The sequence below is a fragment of the Scyliorhinus canicula genome, chromosome 13 (genome assembly GCF_902713615.1).
Source record: "Scyliorhinus canicula chromosome 13, sScyCan1.1, whole genome shotgun sequence".
Classification (NCBI taxonomy): Eukaryota; Metazoa; Chordata; class Chondrichthyes; order Carcharhiniformes; family Scyliorhinidae; genus Scyliorhinus; species Scyliorhinus canicula.
The window spans coordinates 107,464,711-107,481,265 of NC_052158.1; the positions used below are offsets into that span (position 1 = coordinate 107,464,711).

Below are 16,555 nucleotides of genomic sequence, written 5' to 3' on the forward strand. Positions count from 1 at the left end.
AACTAAATCTTCATTTTGTTTCAGCTGTGACATGATTTAAATACTTTTTTAAATTCTAACAAATTAAATGCAACAACAAAAGTGAAACATTAATTACCTTTAAGGTCATGTCATCAGAACAAGATGCGAGTAGATTCCCAGTTGGATCCCACTTGATTGCATTCACTTCATTCTGAAATCAGAACAGGGACATTAAAAGTAAATAAGATATCCCCTTCATATCAGCAGCATGAGAAAGCAAACAGAATATACTGTTGCATGTTAAAAGCATTAAACCACAGGACTGTCAGCATTGGTAACAGATTATTCATTAGTCTTTTACTTTGCTTCTTTAAAATGCCAATCAATATTAACACAAAATTTAGCATCAATGCAGAAGCACATATAACAAAAGGCAAAAATAGGAATATGCTACTGAAGACTTAGCTAATGGAGAAGACCAACTAGATGTTATAATCAAGATTTAAAACCGACTTTAAAATATAAAAAGCCTTCTAAAGTGAAAAAACAGCATGCACATTAGCTTTATAAAAATCCTGTTGTCAAATATCACTTGAGTAATTCGAAAATGTACCAAAAATTAATCAATATAAAATGTATTAACAAGCAAGCAAATGAAAAAGCAAAAAGGAACCATCGGCTTAAAATGCACCTCAAAGATAATTGTATCTTTTGTTTTATCCAATAAAAAAATTAGATTTGCTTTTTAAATGCTTGTGCATTATTTTTAAATATATACAAAAAACACACAATTGGGCACTTTTGGATTGATGCAAATTTATTACAATGTTCAAGAGGGTAATTCAGGAAATCATGTTTTTAAAGGTTTTTATGATAAAAAATTTCACTTAAACGCATCCACATTTTTCAAACTATTTTTTAAAATAAATTTAGAGCACCCAATTCATTTTTTCCAATTGGGGCAATTTAGTGTGGTCAATCCACCTATCGTACACATCTTTGGGTAGTGGGAGCAAAACCCATGCAAGAAGGGGGAGAATGTGCAAACTCCACACAGACAGTGACCCAGAGCCGGGATCGAACCTGGGACCTCAGCGCTGTGAGGCAGCAGTGCTTTTTTTTTTTAATTTAGAGTACTCAATTAATTTTTTCCAATTAAGGGACAATTTAGCATGGCCAATCCACCTCCCCTGCACATCATTGGGTTGTGGGGGGGCGAAACCCATGCAAACACGGGGAGAATGTGCAAACTCCACACGGACAGTGACCCAGAGCCGGGATCGAACCTAGGACATCGGCGCCTTGAGGCAGCTGTGCTAACCACCCTCAACATTTTTCAAACTAAACCCAACAAATCAATGTTACTGCTCTATAACTTTAAGACGGCACAGTTTTTAACCTCACCAAATATTCAACGGAATCAAGAATGAGAGAAAAATTCCTAAATTGCTAAATGTTTATTGATAAACATTCAATAAAACTGGACCAGTGTTATTGAGGTGAGCAGTTTAGTTCAAGTACACAATATTCTTTCAGTTTTACGTGCACAACATATTCCAAGTATGTCAGGCATAGTTAGGAGTCACTTGCTAAACTTAGTGAAAATTCATATATGAACATTTTCTGGAGGTTATAAATGCACATATTTGAAGGAAAAGGAATAACAGAAATCTGCGAAGTGGAAAATCTGAGCATGTTTAAAATTACATCCGGGATTTGGACAAAAGCATAATTGACTTGCAATTTCTTTCCCCACTTTGTGTCTTATCTAAAATCCCCTGTGAGACCTAATATTTTCTGATTGCGAGAGCATGAAAGGCAATCTATTGCTGACTTCTGCCAATTGGCATAAGACCTCGTAATTTAAGATTGTGAATTAACTGTATGGGAAATAGTGGGTGGAAGCAAACACCCTTCCTTTTATGGGAATATAAATAATACATATATATTTATATATACCACCAAAATAAAACTCTTCTATCTGAATAAAATAATTGTGCTTTGACCTAAGCTTATTAACATGAAGAAAATTCAAAACCAATCATTTTAAACTTTGATTCCATTGTGTGGCTGAAAATACAAACTTAACATTGTAAATGCGTTCCTGAAAAGTGCAACTTTAAATGAAAAAAATAAAACAAATTAGATTTTCCCATTACAACAAATGTAGTATAAGTTTTAGTTAGGTTTCGTAGGACCAATCCAGTCAAAAGAAAAACTCTGTAAAACATTGCACCTTGTATGTTTAATTACATGTGCATTGCTACATTATGACACAGATAAACAAAATAAATTTTAAAACAAAATAAATTTAAAAATAAAAGAAACATGCCGTATCTTCCTACTTAAAATTCTGGTCATCCTCTCTCCCAGCCGCCACCTCCACTACCCCTCGTCCCTCTGACTCGCTGCTGATCGCGGTTCCCAACCCTCCCATTCCCCATCCTCTTGCTGGCCACTTCCCTCCCCCAAACCCTCACTGAGTGAAGGTTTAGCAGGTAAGTGGCGACAGACAAAACACAACCTAGAGAGTGAGAGCAGCTTTGAGTTTCAGGGTCGCAGAGGTAAACCGCAAGCTGGAGCGATGGCAAACAGCAGGGTCAGAGTGAGTGGGAAAGTCAAAAGCGGGAGAGGGCACTTGAAAGTGGCGCTGATCGTGTCACGCATCCTTAAATCACACCAGCGTGACACAAATTTAATGTAATTCCTCAATGCTAAACAAGAATCCCAGCCCATTAAGAACACGTTAAACAAAACAACTTAAAGCAAAGACTTACTGCACAGATTAAACGAAAAGGAAATCCTTGCATTAGTATAATTTGTGGCTAGCACTTGAGGGTTAAATTCACTTCAGGAGTAAAACATTTAGAACCCCCAACAAAGAAGGAATATTAATACTTTAATCAGTTTAATATCTTTATTCGCATTTGACAATCAAGAAAGAAGGAGATGCCTGAAATTACAGTGTGAAACCGCTACAGCTCTTAACTGGGGAAGCAAAACTTTAATGTTGGTCTTGACTGACATTAACATTTGGGTTTTTATTAGAAATTAACTTTGTCAATCTCAGCCAAATGACACAGATGGAATCTTTGCACATGAGTAATCCACCATATCAATTTGAAGACAGTGGATGCAGTGGCCTCACATGACTGCAGAAAAGGAGCTACTCAACGGGAAAAACACAGAACATACACAGTGCAGAAGGAGGCCATTCGGCCCATCGAGTCTGCACCGACCCACTTAAGCCCTCACTTCCACCTTATCCCTTTAACCCAATAACCCCTCCTAACCATTTTGGTAACAAAGGGCAATTTGTCATGGCCAATCCACCTAACCTTCATTTTATTTGGACTGTGGGAGGAAACCGGAGCACCTGGTGGAAACCCACGCAGACACGGGGAGAACGTGCAGACTCCACACAGACAGTGACCCAAGCGGGGAATTGGAATCTGGGACCCTGGCGCTGTGAAGCCACAGTGCTTAACACTTGTGCTATCGTGCTGCCCTCAGGGAAAGATATTTTTAAAAATAATTTTCACTGATACTTCAGAACACAAATGGTAAATTATCAATCTGGCAATCTTTGGAAGCAGGATCTTGAAAAAGAAAACAGGAAATGGGATAATGCAGTTGAAACGGTGGTAGTATTCGACAGCTATACCTTCACCTCTCAATTAACTCCCTACTCCCTAAACGGCACAAACTGATCGTTAGGAATGATTTCATGAGCTTTCGCAATCCTTCAGCATCTTGCATCAATGGGACTTTCGCTCAAGACAGCAAGCAATGGCACATTTTGATGAGAATTTCCAAGCCTAATCTCATCCTCAACTCACTCACTCACACCTTCGCTCAGGAAGGGATCACTGGGTAGCAGTGAATCTCCCCTACTCCAGTCCACGTGATGAAAACTTCAGCAATACTTTTGCCACTTTGGCTAAGGTCACCTACCTCTGCGTGGATTGGAGAGCAAACTAAAGCCTCTTAGCCTAATTGGATCAATGCAACATTAGTTATACACTGTGCCATCAGGAGAAACAATGATTAGTAATTAAAGCTGTCCGGTTCTGGGTAGTCATTACCGTGTGTCCCTGGAATGTCTTGATGGGCCTGTCTGCACTTAGTTTACAGACATGGATGCACATGTCTGTGCTGCAAGAGGCAAATGTGTTGTTGCTTTGCCAGTCAACATCTAGTGCTGGAGCTGTAAACGCAAAATAAAGAGGAAAATATTTAACTCGATAATTAAAATGCATTGCAATCCCAACAGAAGTACATTTTCGCACAATCTACTATATTTCAAAATGATGAAATTGTTTTCAAAAACATATATTTTAAGAAGATTTGAATTAGAAAAGCAGCAATGCTCATGATAATTCCCAGTAATACTTGGAACAAATAAAATTATAGGGATAGGAAAATCATGACTCAATCTAGCCAGTTCCAAAATTAACCAGTCAATTATTAGTGATTTAAATTGAAATTGAAAAGGCCTCTTAACAAATATTTCGGAGTTATTAAATGTTTACATTCCACCTACTATCAACTCAACAAAAGAAATTCTGAAGATCGTTCTTCCGGAGGCTAAGCATGTATATTTCCCTAACGGGGTAACTTGACCCAAATCATCATTAGTATGGCTACAATCTAAAAATGCACCTGGCACTTGTACTACCATGATTTTGCTCTAAAGGCAAATGATGTCTAAAATTATGTATTGAAATATATATTGTGAAGCATAGCGAATTAATCAACCTTTTAAATCAGACCCCTTATCAGAAACTGCTGTTTTTTCTTTGATTAAATGCATTTGATTATATCAATTATACTATTTCTCTCAAAAACACTACCAGTCTAAAATTGGATGGACCTTCTTTGGTTATAATTAAGAATATTTATTTAAGCCTATGCCAATCAATGCCCTCCAAAGGGTTTACAGCCATCATGAATTAATTTAGAATACATATTGATCTTGACATACAGCAATTACCTTTGGAAAGCAACTCATTTAAAACCATTTAATTCCCCACATACATAGATATGGTAGCCACAAAAAATTGCTCTGATTGCCCTTAATCGTTAAATTCAATAAATGAATGTATTTAAATAAGAAACTGATAATGTTATTTACATAATCTCACGTTACAACCAATGGAAGCAAATTGAAAATCGGACACCGTAGACTATATATTCAAACAATTGCTGGCTAAAATAAAAGATAACTTTTAGAGACACAGCAAAACGAAAACAAATTTTCCACAATTTTAATTCTTTTGGAAAAGTTTTTTGCAAATTGTTTGTTTCCAGGGTTTTAAAAAATGAATTCACGGGATGTGTGCTTTGCTGGCAAGGCCAGCATTCATTGCCCATCTCTAAATGCCTTTGAAACGGTGGTGATTAACTTCCTCCGTCTTTTTATTTATTTGTTCATGGGATGTGGGCATCGCTGGCTGGGCCAGCACCTATTGCCCATCCCTGAGGGCATGAAGAGTCAACCACATTGCTAAGGATCTGGAGTCACATGAAGACTAGACCAGGTAAGGACGACAGATTTCCTTCCCTAAAGGACATCAGTGAACCAGATGGGTTTTTACAACAATTGACAATGGTCTCATGATCATCTTTAGACTTTCAATTCCAGATTTTTTAATTGAATTCAAATTTGACCATCTGCCATGGCGGGATTCAAACCCGTTTCCCAGAGCACGACTCTGGGTCTCTGGATTACTTGTCCAGCAAAATACCACTACACCACTGCCTCCCCATCTTGAATACCTGCAGTCCATGTGGTATCGGTACACCCTCAGTGCTGTTAAGGAGACCATTCTAGGATTTTGACCCAGCAGCAGTGGCACTATATTTGAAAGTCAGGATGGGGAGTGGTATGGAGGGGAACTTGGTGGTGTTCCATTTATCTGCTGCCCTTGTGCTTCTAGATTACAGTGGTTGTGGGTTTGGAACGTGCTGTCGAAGGAGCCTTGGAGAGTTCCTGCAATGCATTATGAAGATGGTAGACAATGCTTCGGTGATTGAGGCAATGAATGTTTGTGGAAGGGGTAGCAATCAAGCGGGCTGCTCTGTCCTGGATGGTGGCGAGTTACTCACCACTGGATTCCTAGCCTTTAACCTGCTCCCCACAGTATTTATATGGCTAGTCCAATCTAGTTTCTGAAATCCCCAGGATGTTGATAGTGGGGTATTCAGTGATGGTAATGTAATTGAATGTCATGACGTGACAGTTAGATTCTCTCTTGTTGGGGATGGTTATTGCCTGGCAATTACGTGGCATGAATGTTACTTGCAACTTGTCAGCCCAAGCCTGGATATTGCCTAGGTCTTTTGCATTTGGACAAGGACTGCGTCAGTATCTGAGTCGTCGAAAATGGTGCTGAACATTGCAGTCATCAGTGAACATCCCCATATCTGGCCTCACGATGGAAGGAGAGTCATTGATAAAGAAGCTGAAGAAAGTTGAGCCTAGGACATTCCCCTGAGAAACTTCTACAGTAACGCCCTAGAGCTAAGATGACTAACCTCCAACAGCCAGAACTATCTTCCTTTGTACTAGGTATGAGAGAGAGCCAACAAGGATTTTAAAAAGCCAGTCTAACTAACCTAGTTGATTTTTTTTTAAACGTCCACACGGGTGGTGAAAGCTGATTCATCAATTACTTCAAAAGGAAATTGGTGGAGAGCTGAAGGAAATAAACTTGTAGGGCTACAGGGATACAACATTGGAATGGGACTAACTCGATTGCTCCACATGGAGCTGGCATAAACTTGATAGACTAAATGGCCTCTTTCTACGTTCTACGTGGCCCCTAAGAGATCACAAACATTGTAGGTAAGTTAGTGTCTGTGAATATCATTTAAAAACATCTTTCTCTTTAACTAACTTCACTTGTCCAATTAATGCAGTTTCATCCTGTCTCTTGATTCTTAATTGTATTTACACTGTTTTACTTTCTGTATCACTGCTCCTGTGTTTTTGAACTTGGCTTTCATTTTCAGAGTTAATTTCCTGACTTTGCTTTCCTATTGTTAAAGAGATTTATTTAAACATGCTGAAACTGCCTAATGAAACAACAATAAAGCAAATATCTGAAAAAAAGGTCTGCAAATGAGTTCAAATCTTCTTTTCGTAGACAATGGGCAATACCAACCTATACACTTTACAGAATCCTGCTGACAATCTTACAGCAAATCACTGTTTGGGATTAGGGCTGTCAGCCAAAGTTAATGAGAATCACCAGCATTCCATACAAAAATGACACTTTAAATTAATTCAGCAAACAGGGAAGGAATCAAACAGCTCTTAAGCACACTCTGTGCTAATACAGTTCCTAGTCAAAAGAAACCAATTTAAATCAGACAGGCTTTAAACAATGTATAAGTTTTCTAAATGCTTACCAGAGTGGAAAGGGAACTGCTGTTTGGCCTCTCCGGTGTGTGCGTCCCAAATAATTGTTGTCTTCGTGAAACAAAATCAAAGTGTTAGGAGCATGAAGAAGGCACAAAAACAAAATAAGTACTGGGAAGTAACAAAGTAATAATGTGTTGAAGTAATGAAATAATTTCAGAATCTACCTTGTCCACTCCTGCACTAAGGATAAAATTTCCTTTCTTGTTCCATTTTAATGCAAATATCGGTCCTTTATGTTGACCCAAGGTACTAGCAAGGTTACCTTAAAGAATGACAAAGACTACATTAAAAAAATGAAGACAACAAAAAGTTAGTTATCAGATCTCCATCGGCAACTTGTACAATGAATGGAATAATCTATAGTCAACAACGGTTAATGGGCAAATTGACATTACCATTAATTACTTTACAGAGGATCTGTGTAGCAGTACAAGCGACTCGAGCTGCAGGATTTCACATTTCTCGGCAACTTTCCTTGGAGCTTAGCTTCTGAAATAATGGAATCTTTTCACACAATGGTGATTTATAGTGTATGTATTTGGTAGTGATGCATTTATATGACTGAAAGGCTGACAAAGCCACTTTCGCATTGGAAGAAAAAATTGGAAACGATATCGACGTCGTTACTTTTTAATAAAATTGACCAAATGTCAACTTGAGGTGATGGGTGCTGCATTTGTTTTCAGAACTCATGAGCCAGTTAAACAAAAGCAGAGCATCTTAACATAACTGATGTGGTATAAAGTAACGACAGTTGCAAAGCCAGTCTACAGTGTAGGCTGTAGTGACATCATCTGTTGGGTATAAGTGAGACCAATAGTTAGGATCAATAGGCAATCTAAGCCAGCTCTTCTCTCTAGATCCATCTGTCACACTGATGTTAAATGCCTTGCATACATCAAAAAATGGCTGAAAGTTCCAGATACTGCAAAGGCATGTCCTGGCAGCATCCCTACAGTAGTACTGCAGACACTTGCTCCAGGCTCAGCAGCTCTCCAAGTCAAGCTGTTCCAATACAGCTACATAGCTGCCATCTACGTGACACTGGTAAAATTATGCAGGGTGCCCTGTCCACAAAAAGCAGGTCAAATCCAATCCAGCCAGTTACCACCCCATCATCCTCCCCTCGATCAACAGCAAAGTGATGAAAGGTGTAGTCGACAATGCTATCAAGCAGCACTTTCACAGCAATAACCTGTTCGCTGAAACTCAGTTTGGTTTCTGCCAGGGCCACTCAGTTCCGAACCTCATTGCAACCCTGGGTCAACCCAGGACAAAAGAGCTGAATTTCAGAGATGAGGTGAGAGTTATTGTCCTTGATACAGCATTTGACCAAGTGTGACATCAAGGAGCCCTGGCAAAATTGAAATCAATGGGAATAAGGGGAAAAATGCACCACTGGTCTTACCTAGCACATGGGAACATGGTTGTGATTGTTGGTAGCCAAAGATCTCAGTCCCAGAATGTTGCTGCAGGAGATCCTCAGGATAGCGTCCTAGGCCCAACAATCTTCAGCTGCTTCACCAATGTCCGTCCCTCCATCATAAGGTCAGAAATGGGGATGTTCGCTATTGATTGTGCAATGCTCAGCACCATTCCCAACTCCTCAGATACTGAATTAGTCTGCGCCCATATGCAGCAAGACTTGGACAACATTCGGGTTTGGACTGATCCAAGTGGAAAGTGACATTTGTACCCCAAAAGTGTCAGGCAATGACCATCTCCAACTAGAGAGACTATAACCATTGCCCCTTAACATTCAACGGTATTACGATCACTGAATCCCCCACTGTCAACATCCTGGGGGACCACTGACCAGAAACTCAACTGGACCAGCCATATAAATACTGTGACTTCAAGAGCAGTTCAACCTACGACCTCTACCACCTAGAAGACAGCAGGTGCATAGAACAACACTAGCTGCAATTTCCCCTCCAATCCACGCACCAGCTTGACTTGGAAATATTCCTGCACTGTCACTAGATCAAAATTCTGAAATGTTCTTCCAAACAGCACTGTAGATGTATCTACACAATATGGACAACAGCAGTTTAAGACAGCATCTCATCACAACCTTCTCAGGGGCAACAGGGAATGAATAACAAATGCTGGCCTTGCCAGAAATACCCACATCCCATGACAAAACAAACTGTTAAACATTAAGCGGGCAGTACTAGGAGAGTAAGAAACATTAATATAACTGTTCCCCAACAGGGTTGCAGAGAAGCAAGTGACTGATGCTTAATTTGTACACCTTCAATTGGGTGCATATTACATGGTCGGCATTATGGTAGTAGTACACTCATAATTACATGGGAATTGTGTACCTCACCATACCACTCAAAGAGCTCCCGGCATCTGATGTTCATCTCATGAAAGGTCAAACCAGTATTTGTCAGCTGCTTAATAACTAAATCAGCGGCGAGCCTCTTTACTAGTACGTGTGCACATGGTCGCTTAGAGGTTGTGATGGGTGGAGGAAAAAAAAGAAAGAGGAGAAAGTTGGTTCTAAACTTTGGTTCCAAAATTGATATGCCCCATGATCAGTCCTGATGATCAAATATTGGAATCCCAAGGAAGTCCAAAGTACTAAAGGCTGATGTTTGTGACTGGGCAATCATTCTGGGTTGTTATTGGAACCTAATGGATTAAACGGATCACTGGGGGTGAAATTCTTCCTACACAGTTCCAGATAATCCTGCAAGGTCATAGGTAGTTACAAGAAGCATGACAAGGTAAAACACAACTTTAAAATTTTCCTGGGTCGGTCTTTACCCTTCTTAGAGACCACTTCATGAGCAACATTGAGAAGGCCTTGGAATAGACCACATTTATATTATATGTAATACAATGCATGGCAGAAAATAAAACTGGATCAAATAAAGATGGCTCAAGTAAATACACAGGAATAAAACTCACCATCTTTTGTCCATATTCTTGCAAATCCATCATATGAACCTGTTGCTAGAAGTGTGCCTTCACTCTAAGACAATAGAAGATAACATTAATACTTCTGAATTTTTACATTATCCTCTTCCTTGTTTACAATACCTCCTTGTTCACAATACCTCCAAGTTTGGTCAGTTTTACATATCCAAGGATGAGTATGGATACTGTCACTCAGCCAATTTCATATTCATAATGCTACTGATCCCGAGCTCTGTTGTGCAACATTTTATCAAATATCTTTTGGAAGTCCATGTTAACCACATCTACAGCATTACTCATCAACCCTCCCTACTAACTCATCAAAAGAATCCAGCAAGTTAATTAAATTAGAGTTTCCCTCATGAAATCCACACCGACTTTCCTTAATTTAGTCCACATTTGTCCAAGTGTCTTTTAATTTTGTCCCAAATGATAATTTCTCAAAGTTTCCCCACCACCGAGGTCGAACTGATTGGTCGGTAGTTGCCAAGCTTATCTTGACACCCTCTTTTGAACTAGTGTGTAACATTTAGCCCTTTGGTAACACAGAACTAGTGTTGATGGAAGGAGAGACATGTTGGAGCTTTTCAACTTGCACTCCTCAGGCCCCTTCATAAAGACAGTGGCATAGTGATACTATCAAGATTAGTAATCTAGGGAGCCGGGTTAGAATCCCACCACAGCATATGGTGAAATCTGAATTTCAAAGTTTAAAAAGTTAGAATTGTTACTATGAAACAAACCATTGTCAATTGACCTTTAGGGAAGGAATTCTGTTGTTCTGGTCTGGCCCACAAGTAACTCCAGATCCACAGCAATGTAGTTGACTCTTAAATGCCCTCAGGGATGTGCAATAACTGCGAGCCCAGCCAGCAACGCCCACATAAACGAATAAAAATAAATTACACCCAGCTAAGCAAGTAAGAAAGGGTGTATTCAGCAAGTAGCTGAGCCATAATCACTAATTCTATTACAGTCAGCTAATTGCAGCTAAAAGCTACAACTGGGCTCAGTGCCATTGGGTTGAAGAGAAAAACGTCAGTCATAATTTTAGCTCCTAAACACTATCCTGTGACTGCAGTCAGACGTGCATTTGTTTGGACATCAGGTAGACAGGTTTGGGCTCTGTTTAAAGTCTACTATGGGTAAACAGCCAACAGTGTCAATTCAGAGATAAACATTAACCATCTGCGTGAGGTTTCATTCAGATTGAACTAACTGCTAAATTCAAAAAAATGTTGCCCATCAGACAAATTTGCATCAATCCACACTTATTGAGCACAAGCAAGCTGACAAAAACCTGTAACAATATTGGGTTTAGGGTAAACAAGAGATATGGGTCAGAATTATACAGCTACCCACAGGCAGGAAAGCAGATGGGTGGACCTGTAAGTTAGGGCACTATGCCATCTGCAGCATGCCTGCCAATCTGCCTTCATCTTGCTATTACGAGTGCCGGTGGGTCGCCCGTCCATGACCCAATTGAGACTCTTAATGCCCAATTAGGAACTCATTCCACTACACTCCGATTTGATGGATGATGGGGCAGACTGACACTCAATATGAAGCCCAGCAGGTTTAACCCTGCAGGCTGCTGGCCAGTTAAAAGGCAGGGATGTCTTTTGCCAGGCTACGAGTGCCAACCAGAGGCCCCTCCCCGCAGTTTTGCCTCTCCCATGTCCGTCCACCGCAGTAAGCTTGTGCTGAACAAGATCCCAGATGCACCTAAACATTTATGTCCATCACGGAATGCCACCTCCTTGATCTAACTACAGCACCGACAGTGGCCACCCATGGCCAACAGTGGGACTGCTGGTGTGCACAGTTCCTGACCTCCAATTGGCCCACAGCTCTATGAGGCAGGACATCTTCCTGGAGTCAGATGGAAGTCCCATTTCATACTAATTAAAGGCCATCACCCAAAAAACTGAAGTGGGGCGAACTAGCTAAGCAACGGTGGGGTTGCCCCCAAAATTTATGTTGGGATGCTGGGAGCCTTCCCTCAGCATGTAATCCAGCCCATTATTTTTGTGTATGAGCTGATAATTAATTCCCTACGTACCATATACATTTCAGAAGTCAGTTTAATGACCAGATTAGTAAATTGAAGGCAAAATTATTTTCATCAGTAACAAAGGAACCATAATTAAAGATGTGAATGCAGAAACACACTGGTACAGAAATAGTGTTGCATACATCGGATTAAGAACTTCAAGAGCCAAAGAACACGTAGAGACCCAATCCAGTTTAGGATAGGAAACGTTGGAAAGAATGTCCTTTGTAAAATTTAAAATGTAAGAATTTCCCAACCTTTGATAGAAAAGCCACAAACTGTGCACATGAAGGAATCTTTCTGATAAAGAAATACCTAATCAATATAATTGTTGGATTTTATAAATCTCATATACATATACAATGTTTAAAACAGAATTACTCAAATCTTTGACAATTTTACTTCGTACAGCTTAGATAAATTTGCCACTTACATTCCAGTCTAAAGAAGTAACATCTTTGTTGCTTGGTACATCTTGTCCTCCTTCCCTTATGCAGTGTCTAAGTACTAGCTGGGTGGGGCCACCACTACTATTTTCACTAAGATTCCATATTCGTGCTGTTGAGTCTCCCGATCTGGAGGATAAATTGGGGGGGGGGGGGGGGGGGGGGGACATTACATTTAAAATAAGTTAAAAATTTCTGCAGAATGCTTTCTCAAGTATGATAATTATAGGTAATTTACTCTGAATAATTTTTTTTCATACTTAGGCAAAGAACAACTATCAAGGTTGAAACTTTTTTGCAGATCTGGTGCATGTGAAAATTACTGAAAACAATCAATCCTTTATCAAACAGCTTGTTCAAATTTAGCCATGAACCAAATACATCAACAGTTCAAAAAAAAATTATTCTTTTTTTGATTCCAGGCATTAATTTATGCTATTGCTGGAGAGTGCTCACCCAGATGCCAAGAGGTCACTGACTGGATTCCAGGCACATATGAAAACCTCCGATTCATGGCCACGCAATACCATAGCTTTATTGGATGGGATATCCACATCTACATCAACTTCCATCATATCTGTATGGTTATCTATTTGTTTTTTTAAAGTGAAAGAATTGAAATTTGTTGAGTAACCACAAGGGAAAACATGGACTGAAAGACTAATGCAAACACATAAAGAGACTGAACTATACTGGATATTCTGAAATAGATTATTTGAGTCAGGCCTAGTGATATTCCAACAAAATAAAAGTGTACTAGATTAAAGTTTCTAATAGTCAAAAGCATCTTTAAATGAATTATGGACAATGCAACTAAACCAGAGACAATCATTTATCACAATTATAGGAATTATTCGTCATTATGGAATATCTTCAAAAACATTCATTTTCTGCTTTCTTTGTAATGTAAAAATGTCATGTTTGTTTTATTTCAAATATGGAACAAAATCTAATTTGGTCTTTTTACTCGCTGGAATTTTATTCAGATACAATTACTTTTTGGTGTAGAACGAATCATATTTTATGCATTCTCCATAATAAATATGCCTTAAGAGGGCAGGATCTTACTTCTCACTTTTGCTCACCTTATGAATCAATGCAAAATACAATGAACAACACTGCCTCAATTTAAACAAAAAGCTAACATAAAGCAAATGCTGGAAATCTGAAAACTATAAAAATCAAAAAGCTGAAAATATACAGGTCAGGCAGCTTCCGTGGAGAAGCAGAAGTCAGTCAGTCAGTTGACGTTTCACATCCAAGACCTATCCTTTTGAACTTGAAATAATCGGTTACTTGTGTTGTCAAAAGCTTCAAACACCTCCCGTATATCAAGCCCATTGGTTTTAAAAGTAGGTATGAATAGAAAAAAGCTCTAAGATCTCAAGTAATGCCAGAAATATTCAATGACTAGGGAAGCTGCGAAAACTGAGTTCAGAGACCAAAGGTCCAAATGACATGTTCCTTTTCATATTATTTTAATTCCCAGCCTAAATAAATGTTCACTTGCAAGTAGAATGGCACACAATGAGTTTCATAGGTAATAATTTCTAGACTTCGAAATTGGACCGTGCCCAAATTGTGAATAGAATCAGCGAGCAATGGGCACCTTTCACAGATCCAGAGGTAGCTCTATCATTCGCAGATCCTGAAGTAGCTTGCTGGGTGGGGATGCTAGGCTGCCAGCTGAGGACATCAGAGAAGTCTGGAAGGGAAGGGTAGGACAATCGGTAAAGGGGCGAGCAGTGGCTGGCAGCAGTCTACGGTTTTAATACGGAGCCAGGAGAAGCACTTCTGCCCCACCTGGCTCCATAATATGTTAAGTAAAAAACTTAAAAGTTACCTTTCAGGTGGCAGCCTCCAGTGGTCCCTTTAAGGGCCTCTAGCGTGACTTCAGTCACCTGAAGAGACTGACTGTAATGTGCAACATGCATGCTGTAGTCAGTCACAGTCCTATTTCTCAAAGGGGCCCGAAACAGGTGTTAGATGTCAGATTTAAATGTGTACTTTTTTTCCCTTCAGACACATGAAATGCCATGGAAATCTAGAACAGAAAATATACACGTGTGTTCTCATTTCTACTTACTTGTAACGGTGTGTCCTCCATTCTCTTCTCCATTTGCAGTATTCTCCCCATTCTTTGCAGCCCCTTGTTGACCAGCTGCAGCGGCGGCAGCAGCTGCTGCTGCTTGTTGTTGCTGCAACTTGTCTCTATAAGCTTGCTGTCTTGTCTGCACCACGTCAGGCATTACAGCATCAATTAAAGAAAGGGACTCAATGGGCCTCCCATCAAATAATGTGCCATCCTAGAACAGAAAGCTGTGACTCAGAATAAAGATCTTGTATTTTGTTAACATTTAAAATGGCAGACTTCACCAATACTACTTTGAATTGAATATCAAGAGAATGTGGCTGTACAACAAAAAGCTACAGGGCTACAGGAAAAACACATTCAGAATTTAGACTTATTTCCTATTTGCTCGCTACATTGCACACTCAATTACCATGGGATGCACTGCTGATAATCTTCACTTCATGAAAAGTAAGTAGTTCCTTGCAATTTACATTAAGCAGCAATCATTCTAATATAGGAAGTAGTACAATTAAGTTGAATATTAGCCTTCTGGACAGCAATTAATTTCAGGTTATTTTTGGAATGCAACAGCCAGGCTTTCAGACACAATTTTTTATTTTGGTGAAGTTGGGGGCGAGGGAAAGGAAAGAAATAGCATAGAAACTAGGACAGGGAAGAAAAACATTGTAATGTGAGCGAGTTCCATGATAACAATATCGTGTGCATTTAAAGATCTATCCCAGAATTAAATTGTAGGACCTTTCGCATTTTCAAATCTGCTAAAACCATATTTTAGGATTTATGCTGATGTGTTATTTTTAATTAATTTAAAAGCTATTCTTCAACAAGTTGCTTAATGAAACATTAAATTGCAAGACTGGTTTAGTGTAAAGGAACACTCAATCTGGAATCAGCTTTGTGCAAATTTAGATTCAGCAGACGTATAGATCAGGCGGCACAGTTATTTGGCAAAGGGTGCCAAATTTAGAATTGCATTTGAGAAATATGGATCACTGAAAGATGCATATAAGACACTTTAGAAAATATGAAACATCCTAATCCCAACAAAACATGTCAAACTAACTTAGCAACTGTGACAAGACAGCACGGATAAAACATTCAAGATACAAGATGTATAATTGTAAATTGTAACAATTTAATTAGTTGACGAGAAATGGTTTGCCCACCCCTTCACTCTAAGACACAAGACTTTAGTATTTTAATTTTGCCAGAAACTAAACTTAAATCATGTTCTATTAATGACAGAGATGGGGCATGAATGATTCTAAACAAAGCACAAGAGTAAATGATGTATATCAGTTTGATTTTCTGCAATGTTAAAAAGTTCACCAACAAAGAAATTAGTTCCCGATAGCTTGCCTTTACATAGTTTTTACAAAAATTCCAGGAATGACAATTTCAGAAAAGAGACACAAAAATCAATATAGTGCAATAGGCTATTTCATAAGACAAAATGGGGACGAGGTGATATGATTCTAAAGCAAATTGCAAAGAGATGCACAAATTGTGAGAAATGAGTGGATAAGGCATTTAAATTTTATATACTGGGCATATTAAGCTAATGTAGGTCAGCACGGAGATCGAAATGGACAAATGGGACATGATACGGGTGGTTGAATGTTGGACAACTTGAAGTTTCTATAGAA

The 16,555-nt window shown here is 39.1% G+C and overlaps 1 protein-coding gene across 3 annotated transcripts in view; it reads right to left on the reverse strand.

Moving 5' to 3' along the window:
- tbl1xr1a (tbl1x receptor 1a) overlaps positions 1–16,555 on the reverse strand; it is a 227,220-nt gene that overhangs the window by 21,989 nt on the left and 188,676 nt on the right. For 2 of the 3 annotated variants that reach the window (XM_038816622.1, XM_038816621.1), the window contains 9 exons: positions 14,901–15,120; positions 14,424–14,519; positions 13,271–13,403; positions 12,802–12,943; positions 10,307–10,370; positions 7,552–7,649; positions 7,375–7,435; positions 4,047–4,168; positions 98–172 (listed from right to left, as the gene is read on the reverse strand). In XM_038816622.1, the coding sequence (XP_038672550.1) occupies positions 98–172; positions 4,047–4,168; positions 7,375–7,435; positions 7,552–7,649; positions 10,307–10,370; positions 12,802–12,943; positions 13,271–13,403; positions 14,424–14,519; positions 14,901–15,120 (1,011 nt within the window). The remainder of the gene's footprint in view (positions 1–97; positions 173–4,046; positions 4,169–7,374; positions 7,436–7,551; positions 7,650–10,306; positions 10,371–12,801; positions 12,944–13,270; positions 13,404–14,423; positions 14,520–14,900; positions 15,121–16,555) is intronic. The other variant, XM_038816623.1, reaches the window with a different exon arrangement.